Source organism: Parasteatoda tepidariorum, chromosome 2 (genome assembly GCF_982258835.1).
Source record: "Parasteatoda tepidariorum strain Cologne lab strain chromosome 2, Ptep-v5.0, whole genome shotgun sequence".
Classification (NCBI taxonomy): domain Eukaryota; kingdom Metazoa; phylum Arthropoda; class Arachnida; order Araneae; family Theridiidae; genus Parasteatoda; species Parasteatoda tepidariorum.
Genome location: NC_141756.1, coordinates 33,497,342 through 33,516,966, shown reverse-complemented (window position 1 = coordinate 33,516,966; position 19,625 = coordinate 33,497,342). Strand labels below are relative to the sequence as shown.

Here is a 19,625-nt window from a genome sequence, read left to right as displayed (position 1 = left end):
CTAATGCTTAAAATGTATCAAATGTGTAACTAAATAATAATATTACTTCATGATGCAGTGTAGCAAAGTGTTTTAATTTTTTTAAACAAAAATTTAAGCAATGAAAATATTAAATACATAAAAAACATGATGGTTGTTATATAACAGATTACAATATACAATAGATATATTCATTATGTGATTTTACATGGAATTTTAGGATAACCAAATGATTTAGCCACAGCTGTTAAATCTAGGGTCTCTTCCTTAAATACTTGTTTCATGTAATGTGATCTGTATGCACGAATATAGGATGTGAAGGCTCCTTTGGCTAAAGCATTTAAATAATAATTCTTAGTCACCAGTTCTTCAATCTGAAATAGTTAAAAATATTATGAATTAACTTTGTTAATATTATTAATATTAAGCACAGAAAAGTGCATTGCACTATAATAAAAAACAATAACATTTATAAAATTAAATTATAAAAAAACTACTAAAAAATAAATTTAATTTTGACAATCTTAGCAATGTTGAGTTGTGATGATGAGCAATGATAAGATAAATAAATAAAAGTGAGACAGGATAAGTTTTTTTAAACCCCTTCTCTGTCAGCATCACATCTCATACGTTCAGCATTTTTGTGCCTGTACGGTTGTTGTAGTATGCTATGCAGCGAAGTGAAAAATTGCATTATTGAAATTGAATTTGTCACCACTAACATGTCTTTTTAAATCCTGCGATTATCTTTTTATTTCTAAATATTGCTAAGAGATGGCGCCTCTAGTCTCACTTTTCAGTGATATTTCCTACCTTGAATTGAAATCAAAATCATTTTGTAATTCCGCTTTCATTAGTATTAACCTAGACTGTCAAAATAGTTATGATGTATTCAGAGAGTGAGTCCAAGGACAGTGAATTTATTATCTATCAGTCGGAAGACGACAGTTCTGATTTATTAAGTTGAAAGTTACTTTCCAAAATATTTCTTACCCAATTTTAATAATTATTTTATAAAGATATGTATATTAAATAGAGTTAATAAATATTTTATCACAGTGTATTTTTGTAGGATAAAACTTGAGTGCATTTGCAAGGAAAACTGAAGATTAGTGAACGGGAGAAATATTTCATTACCAATAGCAGTAAGCAAACAATTGCTTGCTGACAAAAGTATTTTTCACTTTCCAATTCAGGGTAGAACATACATTAATTTTCAGCAATAAAAAAATGGTTTTTTTGGGAGGTCAGAAATTCAGGAAAAAAAATCAGAGAAGGGATTATATAGATATAAATGTACTTAATAATAGACAATGTACACTTTGTACGTAGTTAAAATATATACTCATTGAAAAGAATATGATCAACCCAACAATGCAGTGAATTGATATTCCAAAAGATTATTCCACAGTTAAAAAAAGTTTTCCTGAAAATTTCAGGTTTTCCCTAATTTCAGAGTGAGTGGCCACTCTGTGTTAGTATAAAAAGTATTACTAAAAATGTTGAATAAATATAAATTTTTTGATAAATTATAAAATATTAATCTAAACTTTTAATTTTCACATAAAAATATTCTTATACTCTGCGAATTTCATATAAACTTAAAACTTTTAAATATTAATTTTTCTTCAAAAAGCTGAATTTATTAAGCTTTGTTTTACATACTCAAATTTTTAAAACAAGTTAGAATTTATGTTAAAATGGAATTTTAAAATTAATATTTTCTAACACAATATTAGAAGTGGTACCCAATTATATTTTTCTGGAGTTATTTAAACCCTTTAAATCTTTCATGCATAATAGTTCCTTACTATTTTTAAAAATTGGGTACATTTATGAATTATCCTTTACTAGTATACCTCTCTTTGAGCTTCGACCTCATCTGGTACTTTGTTCCAAGTAAACTCATAATATTCCAATTCAACCTTTTCTTTTTTCAAATAAGCAATAAACTTCATTTCTTCAGGACGAAGCATAAGAAGAGCATTTCCCACTAAATTCATTCCTCGAGCAGTTCTTCCAACACGATGAATGTATTCCTAAAAATTAAAACTTTTTTTCTTTCAAATACATAAAATAAGTTGTATGGAAAGTCATAAGTCTACAATTTCAATTTATAATAAAATTCTTGCTGATTCACATTTTCAAAAAAAAAAAATAATTCTACCTAATTTTTTTTTTTAAAGTTTTACATTTCCTTAAAACAAATTTGTAAAAAACAAAGATATTTTTAATACAGAAAGTAATTTTGATGTTTGCCCTAATTAAATAAATAATAATAAACAGATTCTCCTGTTAGATTTTTGATGAATAAGGAAAATTCTATGTTTTTTTAGTCATTTTTAATAAGTTAATGTTAAGTACACTGATAAATGTACAATAAGATAATCATAAATAAGAAAATGCAAAAGATAAAAAACTAAAATGCATAGGAAAAAAAACATAAAACACACTTACTTTAGGATTGTTGGGAGGATCAAATTGTACAATCCAATCAACTTTGGGTATATCAAGACCTCTACCAACAATATCAGTACACAGTAAAACACCAGTAACTGCTTTACAAAACTGGCTAAAATTACGTGCTCTTATTTCTTGCTTTTGTTGACCCTGAAATTAAAAAATTATTCACAAAGTTTAAACTAACATAAGTGGTAATTTGCTTTTACAAAGAGAAAATTTTCTAAATTTTAAAAAAAAAAAGTATAAGAAATAGCACTGTATCAAATTTCCCCACAGTAAATTGAGCTTAAAATTTTTCAAAAAATATTTCAGTAATAAATCACTCCAAAATAAAATTTCGTAGGTACAAATATTTACATTTTTTAAAAAATCAATACAAAGTTGAATTTAAGGCATTATCTTCAATATAACAGCTAAAAATTTGAAAAGTTGTTGCCTGAAGAGTCAGTAAACCAGAAGACAGTGTGTAGTAGTACTGGTTTAGATATTGTGGGTATTACAGATGTCGTTTTTCCTGATCTTAACCCTAAAGTATTTGCACCTCAAAAATTACATACTATTATAATAACAGATATGAAAATTTAATACATAGTTGATCTGACTTTTGAAACATCTTAACATACATTAAGTTTACAGAACAAAGCCCCCAACTTAAAAAATTAAGTAAAAAAAGAAGTAAAAGTGGATCAAAACAGTGGAAAAAATATCTAAAAATAATTCCTTTTAATGCAAAAGTAATTTTCTTTACTATTATTGTATATAGAGGAATTGAAACTATGATGCAAAATTAGACAAACAGAAAAAAAAATTTAGTACTTTAAAGTTTCATTATTTATCGAGCTTTTAATTGGGTTTGATTCTTTATAAAACAAAAAATATACACATTTCAGAATATTTATTAAAAAAATTCATAAATTAGTTAATAGTTTATCAATCCAATATGGTTTTTGTAAAAAATTGTAATTAGATTTTAAAACTTTCTTAAGCTATAATAAATGTAGAATTTCAGCAACTCCAAGCCAAAAGTAATTTTTGGATGGATTTTGAGATTTCCATTACAAATTTAAATTTTGACCACAGTTGTCAGGTCATAGGGATTATTTTTCAACCAAACAAAAGAGACAAATCACAAATTTTGAAGTTCTATCCATCAAAAATAATTAATGAATTTGTAGAAAATAGTATAAATGACTATAACTTCTCACTTTAAAAATTTTTGATCATAAAATTATTTTATTTTTCTCCATAAAGCCACTCAAATCCCAAAAATTCTGAAATAACGAATATTGTATGTAAAATTCGGATATTCTGAACATTTGTATATAATAAGTGGATAGTTTCAAAGTTCATTTGGCAACTTCAGAATTGTGAACTTTTTTTTTAATTATATTAAACCATTTATATTAATAGATTAAAAATGTATACATAATTCAAATTCATGAAGATCTTTATGACTGAACTGTTTCATGTATTATTTGAAAAAATTAGATAACGGAAAGGACCCCTACTCAGCATTAAATTATTTATTTCATTATTACGTATTAAAAAACTTTTAAAAATTTCAAATCTTTAAAGTATCTACTTCGGCCTAAAGATTAAGTGCAATTGTTTTATATTTAAAGAGAAGGAAAACTCTTAACTCTTATTTTAAACTACAAGTAATACACTATTTAATGTACTAAGAGAAGGGAAAAAAAATATTAGTATCAATTTTTTTGCAAAAATCTCTCTTCATATACAAAGGTATTTTTTAGAAATAGTGCATTAATTTAGGTTTTGAACAAAATTCAGATTAAGAAAAGATGAGATAATTTATTCAGAGTACTTCATAAAATATAACACAATGAAAACTTTTAAAATATGTCAGAAATCTACTAAAAAAAATATATATATATACAGGGTGTCTATAAAAGAACTCTGGGGTTTTGAGGCAAAATATTTTAATGAAATAAAAAACATACATACATGTTTTATACATGACTGAAAAGCTTACATTTTCAAGTTTTTTTAACACTTAGTAAAGTTCTATATGAGCCCCGTTAGTGGCACGGCAGACGTCTAAACGGTATTCTACCTCTTCCCATGTCCTGGCGAGCATGTCTGGGGTGACAGTTGCCACACAATTGACTATTCGTTCCCTGAGATGTTGAACATAACGAATTTTCTCTGCGCTTTGTACGGTAACTAAAGACTTCGTTTCTATGAGCCAAATAACACATTGAGCCTTTTGTTGTGGAGTCGCCATCATTTCAAATTTCGCGAAGTCATTTCAAGGTCAACGCCCTGCAGCGTCGCCAACAGTTGATACAAACATTCCCAATTGGTATGAGTAAAACTTTTTGAGCTATTCTTTTCAGAGAAATCGACTAAATTTTGCTATGTTTTATAGTTAGTGAGATATGAATTTTTAAAACCCCGGAGTTCTTTTATAGACACCCTGTATAGAACATTATCTGCACCAGATTCATTAGAAGTGTCATCATGCTTTTGTTGGGTATTTTCTTAATTTTAGAATTTTTCATGTTTGGGTTTTTCATTGATCAACTTCTATAACTAACATACCTGAAATTTGTCATCTGGTTATAAATATGGAAGGTCCACTTACACACTAGGATAGACGGTAATATAGGTAAATAAAGAAAAAAACATGATAACACTGCGCAGCAGAAAAACACGTGTTACTGCTACATGTTCAAGCTACATAATTTTCAATTTTTTTAAAGTGTTATTACATTTCAAAGTTAATCAATTCACATTCCTTTAGAATAATATACAAATGAAAGAAATAGATTAACTTACATGAATACAGCTACATGTTAAATTAATATAGTTGAATAAATCATGATGATATTTTACAGACATAACGGAACTGAAGAAGACAATGGTCTTTCTTGTACGAAACTTTTTTCGTAAAAACCATAGTAACATTAGGAGTCTTTTTTCTGAAGGACATAAAACATAACCCTGAAATAAAATAAACATATTTTAAGTAGAGTATTCAGAAGTTTCAAAATCAATTTACTCATAGAATGGTTTAATATGTCAAGTGTGAGATCAAATGTAGGTCATATATAAAGTGAGGCCAAACATAGAGACATGGCATGTAGAGAATGGGGAAAGAGAGACCGATCCAACATGTCGAAGGAGGTATCAAATGAATGACTAAGAACAGCAAACCATTTTTATAAAGGTAATATTTTTATCATAAAACACTCTTTATAATGGGTAATATTTCTGACTTTTGGAAAATATTTTATAAATATTACTAATAATAATATAAGAAAAAGAATATAAAAAATTAATTATTTTTATTAAAATCCTTTTTTTAAATAAATTTTGCAACCAAATCATCTGATAAAAAGTGTAATAATATTTAATATTATTTAAAACAATGTTTATCACAAAAATACTTAAAATCTCTAACTAGAATGTTTAAAATTATTAAATTAATTTATTAACAAAATAGTTTTAAAAAACAAAGGCAATTTGCCAGTTAAATATGCACGGAATTAAGTTTATCAGTTTAGATTAGAAATCATTAAGAAAATATAAGTTTCACTTTTTTCATTATTGACGTACACTAGCAACATATTTAATAAGTTTTAAGAGCAATTGTATTTAAATAAACATAAAACTAAATGGGTATGATTGAAATATGTTTATTACCTACAAATTATGTTATATACAACTAATGAAAAATTACAATTAAAAAAGTTTTAAAAGTTTCATGGCACTTTTAGTCACTCTTTTTTTTTTAATTTATCAATCTAGTTTGAAAAATACTAATTGTATATTCATCCCTTTTCATTTTTTTTTTTTTGTCAGAATTCTCATAATCCATGACAGATTTCTAAAGAGCAATAATATTTTCAACATGCTCTACATAAAAAAAAAAAAAATTGTTTAAAACAATTATCTTTAAAAAAAAATTAAGTGAAAGTTTAAATCGCGATTTTAATTATTATTTAAATCATGTAAACCCTGGCTACAGACCTTAAAAGTTTTGACATAAAAAAGTCAGTTGCTTGCAAAGGGGGGTGGATGTCTAAAGAAGGCAACAGTAAATGTTCATAGAACAAATGTTATCCGAAACCACTGGAGAGGGCAAAAGAAACCTGTTTAACTTATTTCATACTGATTTATTTAAATATCTACCCAAGAAGAAGTAGTCAAATTAAAAAATAATAGTAAGGTCTTGATTAAGGATGATTTTAAATTTTTTTTTTTTTGAAGATTAGTAACCAAAACTAAAATTATACCTTTATATGAAGTGGTAGTTATCAATCTTCCTGAAATCGATTTTTAACAAAACATTTTTGCCACAATTTTTTATATTACTTGAAATAAATGATAACTTAATCTCTTGCATCAACCAATATGATTGGGTTAGCTAAAATAAAAACAAAATGCATAGCAATTGATATTTTCTCAAATTCATGATAATTGAGATATCTATTGTGTTGATTAAGTCTAAATTTTAAAGTGCACCTAGTTTGTCTTTTTTAAAAAGTACTTTTAAAAAAAGAAAAAAAAAAGTTTTTTAAAAGTACTATCTAGCTTTTCTTTTTTTAAAAGTACTTCTGCTTTGATCGACACTTTTATTATGATGCAGCAATTAAAATCGTTTATCTTAGATTTTTTCTTCATTTTTTCTTGAAAATATAGTAACTGGAAACCTAAGGTTCAGCTTTAAAATTTTCTTTCAATAATTAAGTTTGATTTTTACTTTTTGAAATATATATTGGAAAAAAAATATTTTTGCCGACCTTGTCAGTAGTAAAACATACCTGAGTAATTTTACTGGGAACTAACTTGATATCACTACAGGGTTGACACTCAAATCTGGAAATAAAATTCCCTGCGTTTTCCCTGTACATATTATACACAATATATTAAGAGGAAACAACAATTACTATGCTCTTGTGTGAGCTATATTGGGCTAACTATATTTATTAGTTTTAATTGCTGGAAAAACAGCTGAACATACTTAAATAATGCTGTAGTAAATGAAATAGTTTAGCATAGCTGAAATATCATGGTTAAATATCCCGCTTTGAGTGGTCACCATTTTTTAAAAGACAAAAATAAGAAACAAAATTCCCTGTTTGTAAAGAAAAAATCTAAATTTCTTGCATTTTCTCTGTTATTTCAGGCGATTTTTAAATTCCCTGTATTTTCCAGGTTTTCCCTGTGGAGTGGCAACCCTGCACTAACCCTATAAACCATTTTTCAACTATTTAATAAAATTAATAAATTAATTCAATAACAAAATGAAATTTCTTTTTATTTAAATACTTTAGGTAAATAATGATGAGAACTTACTTGTCTCAATGTCTCAACAGTTGCCATTGAGCGTATTTTTCCATTTTCTGGGCTCTTATTAATGCCTAAGTACAGTGCGGTTTTTCTAAGGAACGCATTTGCTAAACCTTCAGTCTTATCAGTAATTGTGGCACTTATAAGAAGATTCTGTCTATATTCTGTTATAGGGAAAACATATATATTATTTAAAATCTAATTTCAAAACAAACATTTAGCATAAAAAACAGTTTTCATTACCTTTTTTATGAAAATACACTTATTAATCTTAAATTGTAATAATATACAGATAATTTAATAACAAAATATCAAAAATTTTATATAAGGCATTATGCAACACAAATGTCTACCAATACAGGCACAGACAAATAAATTTACTCATTAGAGGACTCAAATCATTAAATTCATGTTTTTTAAATAATAAAAAAATAAAACATTAGACTTAGAAAATATGGAAGATAAAGAATGGGAAGTAAAGCAAGAAACATTAGAAGGTTAAGATTTATTGAATAAAGACTCACAGCAAATGAAAGAAGAAATAGCATAATCCCTTCAAAAATTAGTTTAGGCATGCCACAAAAATGGTTTAAGAGAAAGGTAATGCGATACTGCTATGAATTAAAAGCAACAGATTTTCCATATGGTAACAGCTGCTTCATGAGTAAAAACAGAAGGATTCTGTCAAATAGCAGCTAGTGATATATAAAATGTATTTACTATTACAATTTAAAGCAGAAGAAAACATGGGGTAGTCTTAATCACCTATCAGCATCAATGGTGATGCAATGTATTTATTTATGGATCAAAGCAATTATAATTATATCAGCTAGGTGTCTAATAATATACGCCACTAAATATTATTGAAACCAACACAGAACTTGCTACTGAATATTGATGTGATAAAAGGGAGGTAATCAAGATAGGAGCAAACAGATGACAGTAATTTTTTTGAAAACAGCGACACTGCATATTAGCAGAACTCTTGACATAGTAATTAAGTAATTTTTCCAGATCACACCTTGCAGCACTATTTAATACTTAAAACTACTTGAAAACCCTAGAGGTATCAGAATTTGACACCATAGCTCATAATAGCATTCTCATCTAAGGGAGGATGGGGCACAGTGATAAATTTTCGTATTTCAAATTTTTCTTTAGAAAAAGTAAAGTAGAAACACTATATGCTTGAAAAAAATGTCAAACATTCTTCAAACCTTTCTCATTGTGTCTTATTTTCTTACAACAATTGGATTGCATCATTGCTAAAAAAATACATTGTGTGCACTCAGGAAATGTTTTATATTGAACTAACAAAAATTACTTTATTTTACGATTCTAGTGAAATGAGTATACCGAATAAAATTACCAAGTAAAAGAAATCTGAATATTCAATTTAAAAAATCAAATGAAACGAAGAAATTTTGCTAAGCAAAAATAAATCGAAATTAGTGAATGTTAAAATTTGTTAATAAAATATTTAGAGACTTAAGGAGAATGACATAAAAAATATATTTTAAAACTCATTAATACCTATTAGATTTTGTGACAATAATACATAACTTTAGTACTTATGATTAGTGCTTTAACCACTGTTGTGGTTTGACCTTATACAGGCCTTTTAAATAACAGTTAACATCGTTTTAATTTTAATTAGTCATTATGTTATTTATAGCTTGCTTTCTATAACATTAGTATTTTGTTATTCGCTGTTATATGAGAAATTTTATTTTCGAAAAATGACAATCAAAAAAAGCTAAGTTAGTTTGAAAAAATTTAATAGTAATAAATAAAAATCTATCTTTAAAAATGAATTCTTATTTATATACAAACAAACCAGAGAAAAAATGCTAAAATTATTATTGTGAAAGTCTATGCCAATACCATGATTGTTTTTTATATTCCTGCATCTTTGAACTTGCAGACTTAAAGATGGTTTCCTTAAAAATACTATGTTCATAAACTTTAAAAACAATATCTTAAAAAACAAAATTTATTAAAATTTATGGATTTTGCTTAAAAAAAACATACAGTGGTATTATATACAACAATTTAAGTAAAAATGCTTCAATAAATCACTTACTTGGTAAGCTATTAATAATAAATTTAACTTCTTCCTCAAAACCAATATCTAATACTCTGTCAGCTTCATCAATTATCAAGCACTGATTATTTTTGAACACAAACTCTGGAGTATTCTAAATATACACAAGTAATTTTTAGTTAGTACACATTTTAAAATAATATTATCGAACTCAACTAAATTCAAGGTCAACAATTAAGGGGTTAAGAAAGATAACATATTTTGCGTGTTATCGAACACGCAATATATGTTTTCTTTCTTAACCCCTTAATCGTTGACCTTGAATTTAGTTGAGGGTGAAATATTGAAATTAAATTTTATAGAATTGAATAATAATGCAAATTCGTTTTAACAACTTAACACAGAAATTTTAAACAAAATTGACTAAGTATCGTAAACAGCAAAAGGGGGAATGACAGTAAGTAAAAAATAATGTAAATACATGTAACACTTAAAAAAATCAACAAAAACTCTCTGAGTATAAAACTTTCAGCTTTTCTGAATTGAAAAAAAAAAGCATGCCATTTAATTGTAAAACCAGTATAGCCGAAAGTTTTCAGTTTAATTTTGCATTTATGATATTTTTTTATGAGATATATTTTTAAAACATAATTTTAAAATACATAGTCTTTATCATTTGTATTAATTTTACCCTAAATATAATTTTTAATAGCTCAAATTAATCAAATATCTAATAAAAAGGATAACATCAAATCAGAAGAGAGACACATTTAATAATTACCTAGAAGTTTAAACCAGGGTTTAAAAAGAAATGCCCAGTCATTTTTTTTAAAAGAAAAAAACAACTGGGTTGTTTGGTTCCTTCTCTTTTTTTTAGATATTACATAGAATAACACTCTTGGGTTCAAATATAAATTTTTACTTGAAACGAGAACAATTTTAGGTAATAAGAAAACTTTCATAGCAAAATAATAATTCAAAAATTACTAAAATGAAAAAAAAAATTAGTATCATCTTTTTCAGTTAGTATTAATAAAGGTTCCTAATCAGACCAGAAAATAAGAAAATGACCACTCACCATGGGGCAAGTCGGTAAAAAAAAAAAAAAATGCCGCATTAAGTTAAGTCAACAACTGACCAATTTTTCCTAGCTTTTTCTTTTCTTTTTTTAGATTGCTTAATGATAAATTCACATCAATGCAAAAAAATTCAGGATAACAGAATTTTCATTAAAGTGTCTCCTTTCAAAATTTTGATCCTTCAAAATCTACCAATTTGTGATATAAAAATTCATGTGCAAGGAGAGTTCTTTGCAATTCACATATTTCAAAGTTGTGAAGTATACATTAAATGAATTTTGCCTCCCCAAATATTTTTAAATGAAGTTCTATAAAGTTAGCATGTTAAACAAAATTTTGTCATTTATTTATATTATTTTTATTGCTGAATTAACTTTTTACAGCCATAAATTGTTTCTAATATAAATTATTTTCATATAATTTAATCCAAGCTAAAATTTGTCAAAAGTGGTTATTAAATGAAAAGTATCGATCAATACCTGATACCAATTCATTAGGTTTGAGGAAAAAGTAGCTACTAAGTTATAAGAGTCTATAAGCTGCTGGCTATTAACTGAAAATTTTAATTACCACTAAAAAATTCCTAATTTATTTTTTTCTATAATTAGATAAAAGCATATTATTGAGGTAAGAGAAATATGTGATCTTTGTTGGGTTGTTTTTCAAATTCAGAAAATATAGTTCAACTGTTCGATTTTTTAAGCTACAGTTTCACTTTCTTGTTAAAATGAAGTCTGTGAACCTTTAGCAGTCAATTACAGAACCATTCTTTATTTAATGATATTCATTATGTGTAGTTATTTCATTTGCTCTGTGTATGTATGTGAGTGTGTGTACATATATAGCATAATAAATAAATACAAAAAGAAAAAAAAAGAAGAAAATTAAGAGAAACAATAAGTTTTATTTACTGTGCATAAGCTGCAAGTAAATAGAACTGATAAAACGAGTTCAAAATGTAGAGAAAACACGGAAAAAATTATAGAACAATGAAAAAAGGGAAAAAGAAAAATAATATTTATAAAAATAGTAAAAAATCTGGAAAAATGTCCTAAAAAAACGAAGAAAAAAAATTTATATAAATCCGAAAATAAAAGATATCATTTCATTAGCTCACACGATTATATCCGCAAAATACTCACACGATTATATCGCATATTTTTTTAGTGCTCCTCACACTATTGTATTGATATATTTTACTTTGGCCATATCGATACAACATTATAAAGCACTCCTTTTTGAGGACATAATCGTGTGTGCTGATGAAAAGATTATATACTATTTTATTTCTCAGATCCTTATAAATTTTTTTATTCCTTTTTTTGGAATTTTTTTATTATTATTCTTTTTTTCATTGTTCTGTAATTTTTTCCATGTTTTCTCTACATTTTGAACTTATATATACAACTGATTTTACGAGAATCGATAAATTTAGAATTGTGATTTAGTCAATTTAAATTATTAAACATGGAAATCAGAAGAATTTGTAAGTAAATTAAGTAAACTAAGAAACAATTGTCAAATTATAAATTTTGCTGCTCAGGCAAACTTGACATATTCTTAGTTCACCTGAGGTCAAACTGATCTTCTTCTATGAATAGTGATTTTAGTATTATTTTTTTTTTAACATGTCAAAAACTAAAAGAACTTTGTGGCGATGCTATGCAATTTTAAGTTTTTAGATCCTTATTAATGTAAAAGAATTAAGTTTTAACATTTACTTTTAAATGATCCACTAATCTGCCAGGAGTTGCTACAAGGATATTTACACCATTGCTTAGTTTTTTAGCTTCTTCTTTCCTATTGACTCCGCCCATAATCAAACCATGACTTTGAGAGTGATACTTTATAAGTTGTTTCAATACATTATAAGTCTGTAAGGATAGCTCTCGAGTCGGTGATAAAATTACTACACCAAGTCCATTTCTTAAAGTAAATTTCAACTTATGAAGAAGTTCAACAGCAGTAATAAGAAAAGTTAGAGTTTTACCACTGCCAGTCTTAGAGCATACCACAGCATCTCTAAAAAAGAAAAATATATAAAGTTACACACTTATCGAGAATTAAAAAAGAAATACTGATAAAATAATGTATTCAGTAAAAATATCAGACATTACCATCATCTGGCTATCTTACTTAAGAAAATTAACTAAAGCATTGGAATTTCAAACACAACTTAGCTTCGTGCTTTCAATTGCAGTTTCAATTACAATAAAATATATTTATCGGGGTTAGCATTTTGGTTAGTTCAGTATCAAGTTGAACGAAAGAAATTATTTCTTACAGAAAGCTGAAAGAAACTTGAAAAAGTTGGAAGAAACAGGACAAAATAGAAAAAACTAAATATGAACAATACAACTGTTTAGCAGTAAGTTTTATAAGAATAGTTTAAATTTAATCAAACTAAATTTACATATAATGTAAAAAAGTTAAAAAATTTCCCATTAACTCATTTAAAGAAACAACTAATTTCATAATTTTTTAGTTTTATATAGAATTTAAAATCCATGCATCAGATGATTTAAGTGCCAGCTAGAATATTCATACTTAACAGCAATTAGGTACTATATGCTATTTGTAATTAAGAAATCATTATGTGTTTCAGTTGCGTCTATATTTAGTATGTGATTTGAAAATTCAGTAGCATTAATAAAATGTTATTTGATTTTTTTTAAATGTTGTTTTAACAGCTCTTTATACAATTATAGAATTTGATTTTACAATATATAATCACATAAAATTTTTAATTTTTTTAATTTCTAAAGAAATTTATTATTTATTAATTTTTGTCTAATTGTTACTCTTAATTCTGATTGTTAATTTTTACTTATTTAAGAATACTAAATTAAATAGCCTGAAAAATTGTATTATTTGAACTGAATTACAATTATAAATTCTTTAAAGAACTGTTCTATTATTTGATATCTCTTTTCAAAAAGAATTCCATTTCTTCCACTTATGTTGGAAGAAACCTATTTCTTCCATGGCAGTTTTCTTTCTGGATTTTGTCCACTATGGGAGAAATTTGGCTGGCATCCCTGATATATATATAAATAGAAAACTTAATTTTGTAAGATTATTGTTATTATCTTTTAAAAAAAGCAATATATGCTTAAACTTCTTTGTTTTATTTAAAAGTGAACTTATTATAGAGCTTAATGGAACATGAGCTAGAAGTGGGAGTGAGGCCAAATATAACTCTGTAGTCCAGGTAACAAAACTAAATGATGAAGTTGTAAATTAAGTCTGCTGAAAAATTAAGCATTTTATGTTAGATGATAGGATTATGATAGAAAGATCTATCTTCTTAAAAAGATAGATCACCAAGATATCTCTGGTTTCGTGGTATCTAAGGCTATCTTAAGAAGGTAAACAAAGTGATGATCAAATTTTCTTGATGTTATAATTTCATAATATGTATTAAATTTAGGAAGAAAATTTATTTTTTATTTTTTAAATTTAGTGTTTTGTTGTTGTTGACGTATGCCTGTTTAGACAGAGGGGGTGCGATTGTTCTTATTCTCAAGTGGCGCCATCTATGGCCAAGAATTCGACTTCTACCACACCATTCGTCACACCCGATTATAGGGCGGGCCCATTTATTCATCCACAGATCATAATTTTGACCTGAATCCATGGGTGCAAGTTGGAAAAAAGGCCAAGACTGAAAACTTTTTGGCTGAAATAAATACCTAACATACACAATACCCCCTCGACATATGCAAACTATCTAACAAAGCTTTACCATAATACATCAAGATTAAATACTGTACAAAAAATATTTATTCATCTGTCTTTTGATAAAACTACATCAGGACATAAGAAAATAGACCAATAACGTAGACCTCAAAAATATTTTTATGGACAGAAAAAAAAAAATCCGATTTCCGTCTTCGAGTCAGTCTTGTTTCCGTCTTACTTCCGTCCGCGGACATTTTCGAAAGACGGAAATCCGTCCTGGGGACGGAAGACTTGCACCCGTGCCTGAATCAGAGAACGATCGATCTCCAATCCAGTACCCCCAGAGGTATTGATTTATTATGGGAATATGTAATACTTCTGTGACTGGACAGATTTAACGTGCATCAGTCACTTTATTACACGGGGAGTCTTCGGTCGGCGGGGTTTGAACCCACGAACTCTCAGTCATGGGCCCAGTGCCCTACCGACCAGGCTATCCCGGCCGTTTAGTGTTTTAAAATTAGATAATCAAATTAATACACTAGATAAATAATATTATATAATCTATAATTAAAAATTTCACAATATTGTTAAACTAATAGAAGAACAAAGATACAATAGAATACTTTTTTGTAATTAATAATAACTAAACTTTATAAATGAGTTGTGTAAACTTCTTACTTTCCTGTTAACAATGCAGGAAGAGCCTCTGTCTGTATATTTGTCATATGCTGAAAACCCATATCAGCTATAGCATTTAATGTTTTTTCACTTATTTGATCACTAAGAGAGCTGAAAGGAACACTGCTAATATTCATGATGAAAATTGAGATTACCCAACAGTTGCAATAATCACCTAATTGAAGAAAAAAAATTAACAAAAAATACACAATTAAACAATCATGAAGATAAGAGTTTTAAATAGAGTGAATTAATGTAAATTTTTCTTCAAAATCAAAATTTCTCCCGAATAGTTTTCAATGCTGTTATTGCTGCACGGCAACACAAAATTATGGAAATGTGAAGGGAAGATAATCTTTGGGCATTGAGTAACTTTATTGAGAAAAAAAATCAAATTGAAGATATTTAGAAAAAATTCAAAATTGAAAATTAATAAAAGGGATAGAATTCAAATTGCAAAGATGTTTAGAATTTTTTTAATTTATATTCTCCCCAGTGATCGATAATTATTAACAGAACAAGTCTTATACCTGCAACAGTTATTTCTAAAACAGGACCTAAGTAGAAAAGAAAAGTTTATCAACCATTATTTGGTTTTAAGTTACGAAAGTAAGTTTTTGCTATAATTATTATCACAATCACATTCCTTCAATAAGTATGTATTCAATTAACAACATTGTTTTGATTAGAAAACTAAATGAATTATAGTTAATTACCTAGTAAGTATAAGAATTTTAATTTGTTTTTACAAGTGCACAGTTTCTTACTGAATTAATGATTATGAGCACTAACTCTAATTCAACTAGATGCAAGAAATGAAAGGCTAGTTCAAAACTATCATAGGATATTAGAATTGTTTACAATAAACAACATAATTTATTTCTGCATAATTATCGCCTTGGTACCTTTTTTTTCTTCTTTTTTGCATTCGTAAGACAATTATGTAGACATAATGCAAGACAATCATGTAGATTAAATGACAATCTGTTTTATTATTTTTAAATATATTATCTACTTAGTGTACTTAACATTACATAAAGCACCAACCCATTACATTATGAAAAAAGATAAAATGTATGTAATGCCAGAAAGTTAGTCTCATATATTTTTTCTATAGGTAATAAAATTAATTAAACTAATTTTTATAAATTGATTGCACATTTTTTTTCAGCTGAAAAATAATTTTATACGAAGAATTACTTTAAAGAAAAAAAAATTGTTTTATAGCTTATATTTAAGAAAATATAAAGAATAGAATTGAGTTTTAGCACAGAATCTACCAATCAGATCAGTAATTTAAATAGGTTCTTGGACTGAATCAATGATAAAATCATAAAATGACGAGTGAGTGAGCATGATATTACGAATTATTTTGACTCACAATTTGCCTAACCAAACCTACTTGTATATATTGATTCTTTAAATAATAACAATAAAAAATTTCAGTAAATTGCGAATTAAGTCAGTTTTCCTGATTTTATAATTACTGGTAGTAGATATATTTTTCTTTCCAATGTGTACAAATTATTGTATAAAAGCGAAATTATAAAAAGAGTTACAAAAGGAAGAAAAAGGTTGTAATAGACATTGAAAATTGACATAAAATGTAATAACATTAGAAAAGTTAATTAATAAAAAAAAAGACTCATCATCCGAATAATTCATAAACAAAAAAGTACTCTAGAATGCGAAGAAATACTACAAAAATCTAAAAAAGGTATCATTATTTTGAACATCTTTTAAAATGTTTTAACTAAAGTTACTTTACAATATCAAAAATCAGATAGCGCTAGAGATACGATATTGAGCTACACCAAAAAAAACGGATCAAAGTAAAAGCTAATCGTAATACATATATTTGTGAGTGTGTAATAAAAACACTAATAATTTTAAGGATTAGCTGATCAATGACTATGAAAAAATATTCACAATTTCATTTTTGCTTTAAATCTACAATATTTAATCACAAAATATTTAAAATTTACGCTTTCGCAAAAATTATATTTGTTTTATAATGGGATAAATAATTGAGTTGGATTGCAACGTAATTCATTAAAATCGTTTTCTTAAAACTTACATGAAATTAATGTTTAGGAAGGCTACGATATAAAAGTTGAAAAATTAATTTATATAAGTTAAAAACAGTATCAAACACATTTTAAAATCACACGTTTCTGGAAAATGATGTTGTGTTTACATTAAAAAGACATATTAAAAACACTTCCGGGTGCTTAGTTCTGTATTTACACGACACAACAAAACTTTAATGACAAATCTTGAAAAGAAAAACAAAGATGGCGCTAGAAAAAGTGACTTCTGATTTATTTTTCTCAAAACTTCTGACTTATTTTTCTCAATTTGATTTCACATCAAAACTTATAAACAAATGTAATTACCTATTTTCGATTTATTCTTTACGGACACCTGTTTTTCTAATTTTTTCAATGGATGGGTGATTGTGTAAAGCTAAAGGTGGTGGCGCTAGTGGTTAAATTGCTCTCGCAAGACTTCCGGATTACTGCTTCCGATATGGATGGGTGATCGTGTAAAGCTAAGGGTGGTGGCGCTAGTGGTAAAATTGCTCTTTCAAGATTTCCGGGTTATTGCTTCCGATATATTTTTAAGCCGCAGATTGAAAAAACGCGCCATCATATTAATGCATCATATCTTTTGCAGTATTTCACATGTACCGAGTTCTTTCTTTCAGCCTTTAAACTTCAGCATTATCATATTAATATTATAATCATTAGAATATTTTCTAATTAGGCTAACTTAAAAAGATATATTTACAGATATTTTATTCAAATGTAGCCAAATAAGGGATGAAATACAAAACATGGCAAACCTTAAGAATTATTCACAGTGAGATATTAACTTTCCAAAATTTTTTTTTGGCCTTACGACCTCTGAGAATCAATACATTTCTGAAAGCTCTTATGAATGGTACAATTATGTTTAGATTTGAACCCAAATTACAATGACAAAACTGCATAGAATATTTGGCTTGTTCACACATCGCCTCGTAGACATAACATAAGCGGAGGGATACACCGGAAATTTTCTAAATTTCTTCCGGTTTAAGGACGCTTGTTATTGTTTACATTAGACCACCCATCCATATTTTTACGCAGCAGATTGAAAAAACGCGCCATCATATTATTGCATCATATCTTTTGCAGTATTTCACGTGTACCGAATTCTTTCGTTTAGCCCTTAAACTTTAGCATTATCATATTAATATTATAATCATTAGAATATTTTCTAATTAGGCTAACTTAAAAAGATATTTTTGGCGACATTTTTTTCAAATGTAGCCAAATAAGGGATAAAATACAAAACATAACAAAATTTAAGAATTATTCACAATGAGATATTAACTTTCCAAAATTTTTTTTGGTCTTACGACCTCTGAGAATCAATACATTTCTAAAAGCTCTTATGAATGGTACAATTATGTTTAGATTTGAACCCAAATTACAATAACAAAACTGCATAGAATATTAGGCTTGTTCACACATCGCCTCGTAGTCATAACATAAGCGGAGGGATACACCGAAAATTTTCTAAATTTCTTCCGGTTTAAGGACGCTTGTTATTGTTTACATTAGGCCACCCATCCATATTTAAAACAAAATTTGCGATCGCAACGCTTGAGTACGCCCTCTAGCGGGAGACTGAAAATATCGGACATTAGTTCCCACATAACCATTGGTAATGACGGGACGCCATTTTCTTAGCGGCAAATAATGCAAAATTTCCCTAAGGAAAAGGTTGAACTTCTTGAAAAAACTAACCAGAACATGCTGAACATTGAAGCAGAACACGCTAAGCATTTGAAGGACAATTTCTCAATAATTTTTATCTTTCTATTACCAACAACATAATTTCCAATTTCATGATCACTTGCTGTTACAGATGAGTGTATTACGGTAAAATAATTTTTTCTGTCTTCAATTCATTACAAATTAAAGTGAAGTCAACATTGCTTTCATGTTGACTTCACTTTAATATGTCACACACACATTCATTCCAATGAATAAAGTGAATTCAGAACATACAAAACTGTAATAGTTATAGAATATTCTTCTTCTTTATAGAATAGTATATATTTCTAACAACAATAAAGAATCATCCGAACTACTGGAAATAGTTTCATTTGTGCTGATTATTAATAATTTTTTATAGTTTTCTTGGCAAGTACTTTTTAGTTTTGAAAGAATAATTTCAACTAGAATTCAGCTATTCTGTTTTTAAGCTACATATTCAAATTCATATCAAGATCTTATAATTATAAAATTTTGATGTGTGGTATGTTATCTATAAGTAATGAAGGGATAATCCATGCATATATTACTTGAAAATAAAAATTTCAAACGAAGAAC

The 19,625-nt window shown here is 27.1% G+C and overlaps 1 protein-coding gene across 2 annotated transcripts; it reads right to left on the bottom strand.

Annotated features, from left to right (window-relative positions):
* Window positions 1-53: 53 nt before the first annotated feature.
* Window positions 54-17,684, bottom strand: LOC107453764 (putative ATP-dependent RNA helicase pitchoune). Of its 2 annotated transcripts, none has more exons than XM_087157185.1 (9): window positions 17,640-17,684; window positions 15,244-15,418; window positions 12,603-12,903; window positions 9,842-9,956; window positions 7,765-7,922; window positions 5,242-5,406; window positions 2,437-2,589; window positions 1,839-2,018; window positions 54-353 (listed from the first exon to the last, which is right to left on the bottom strand). In XM_087157185.1, exons 2-9 carry the CDS (start codon window positions 15,378-15,380, stop codon window positions 174-176), a joined length of 1,389 nt encoding a protein of 462 aa, XP_087013311.1. In that variant the 5' UTR covers window positions 15,381-15,418; window positions 17,640-17,684; the 3' UTR covers window positions 54-173. The 2 variants fall into 2 exon arrangements, with proteins under 2 accessions (XP_087013311.1, XP_087013310.1); XM_087157184.1 differs by lacking the exon at window positions 17,640-17,684 and adding an exon at window positions 17,321-17,497.
* Window positions 17,685-19,625: the final 1,941 nt, after the last annotated feature.

Coding starts and splice junctions, on each gene's coding strand:
- LOC107453764 (XM_087157185.1), bottom strand. CDS start 15,380: ATGAATATTAGCAGTGTTCCTTTCAGCTCTCTTAGTGATCAAATAAGT. Junction 5,407..7,764: donor CTGTTGAGACATTGAGACAA/GTAAGTTCTCAT, acceptor ATTTTATTTCAG/GGTTATGTTTTATGTCCTTC. Junction 2,019..2,436: donor ATCCTCCCAACAATCCTAAA/GTAAGTGTGTTT, acceptor TTTAATTTTTAG/GAATACATTCATCGTGTTGG.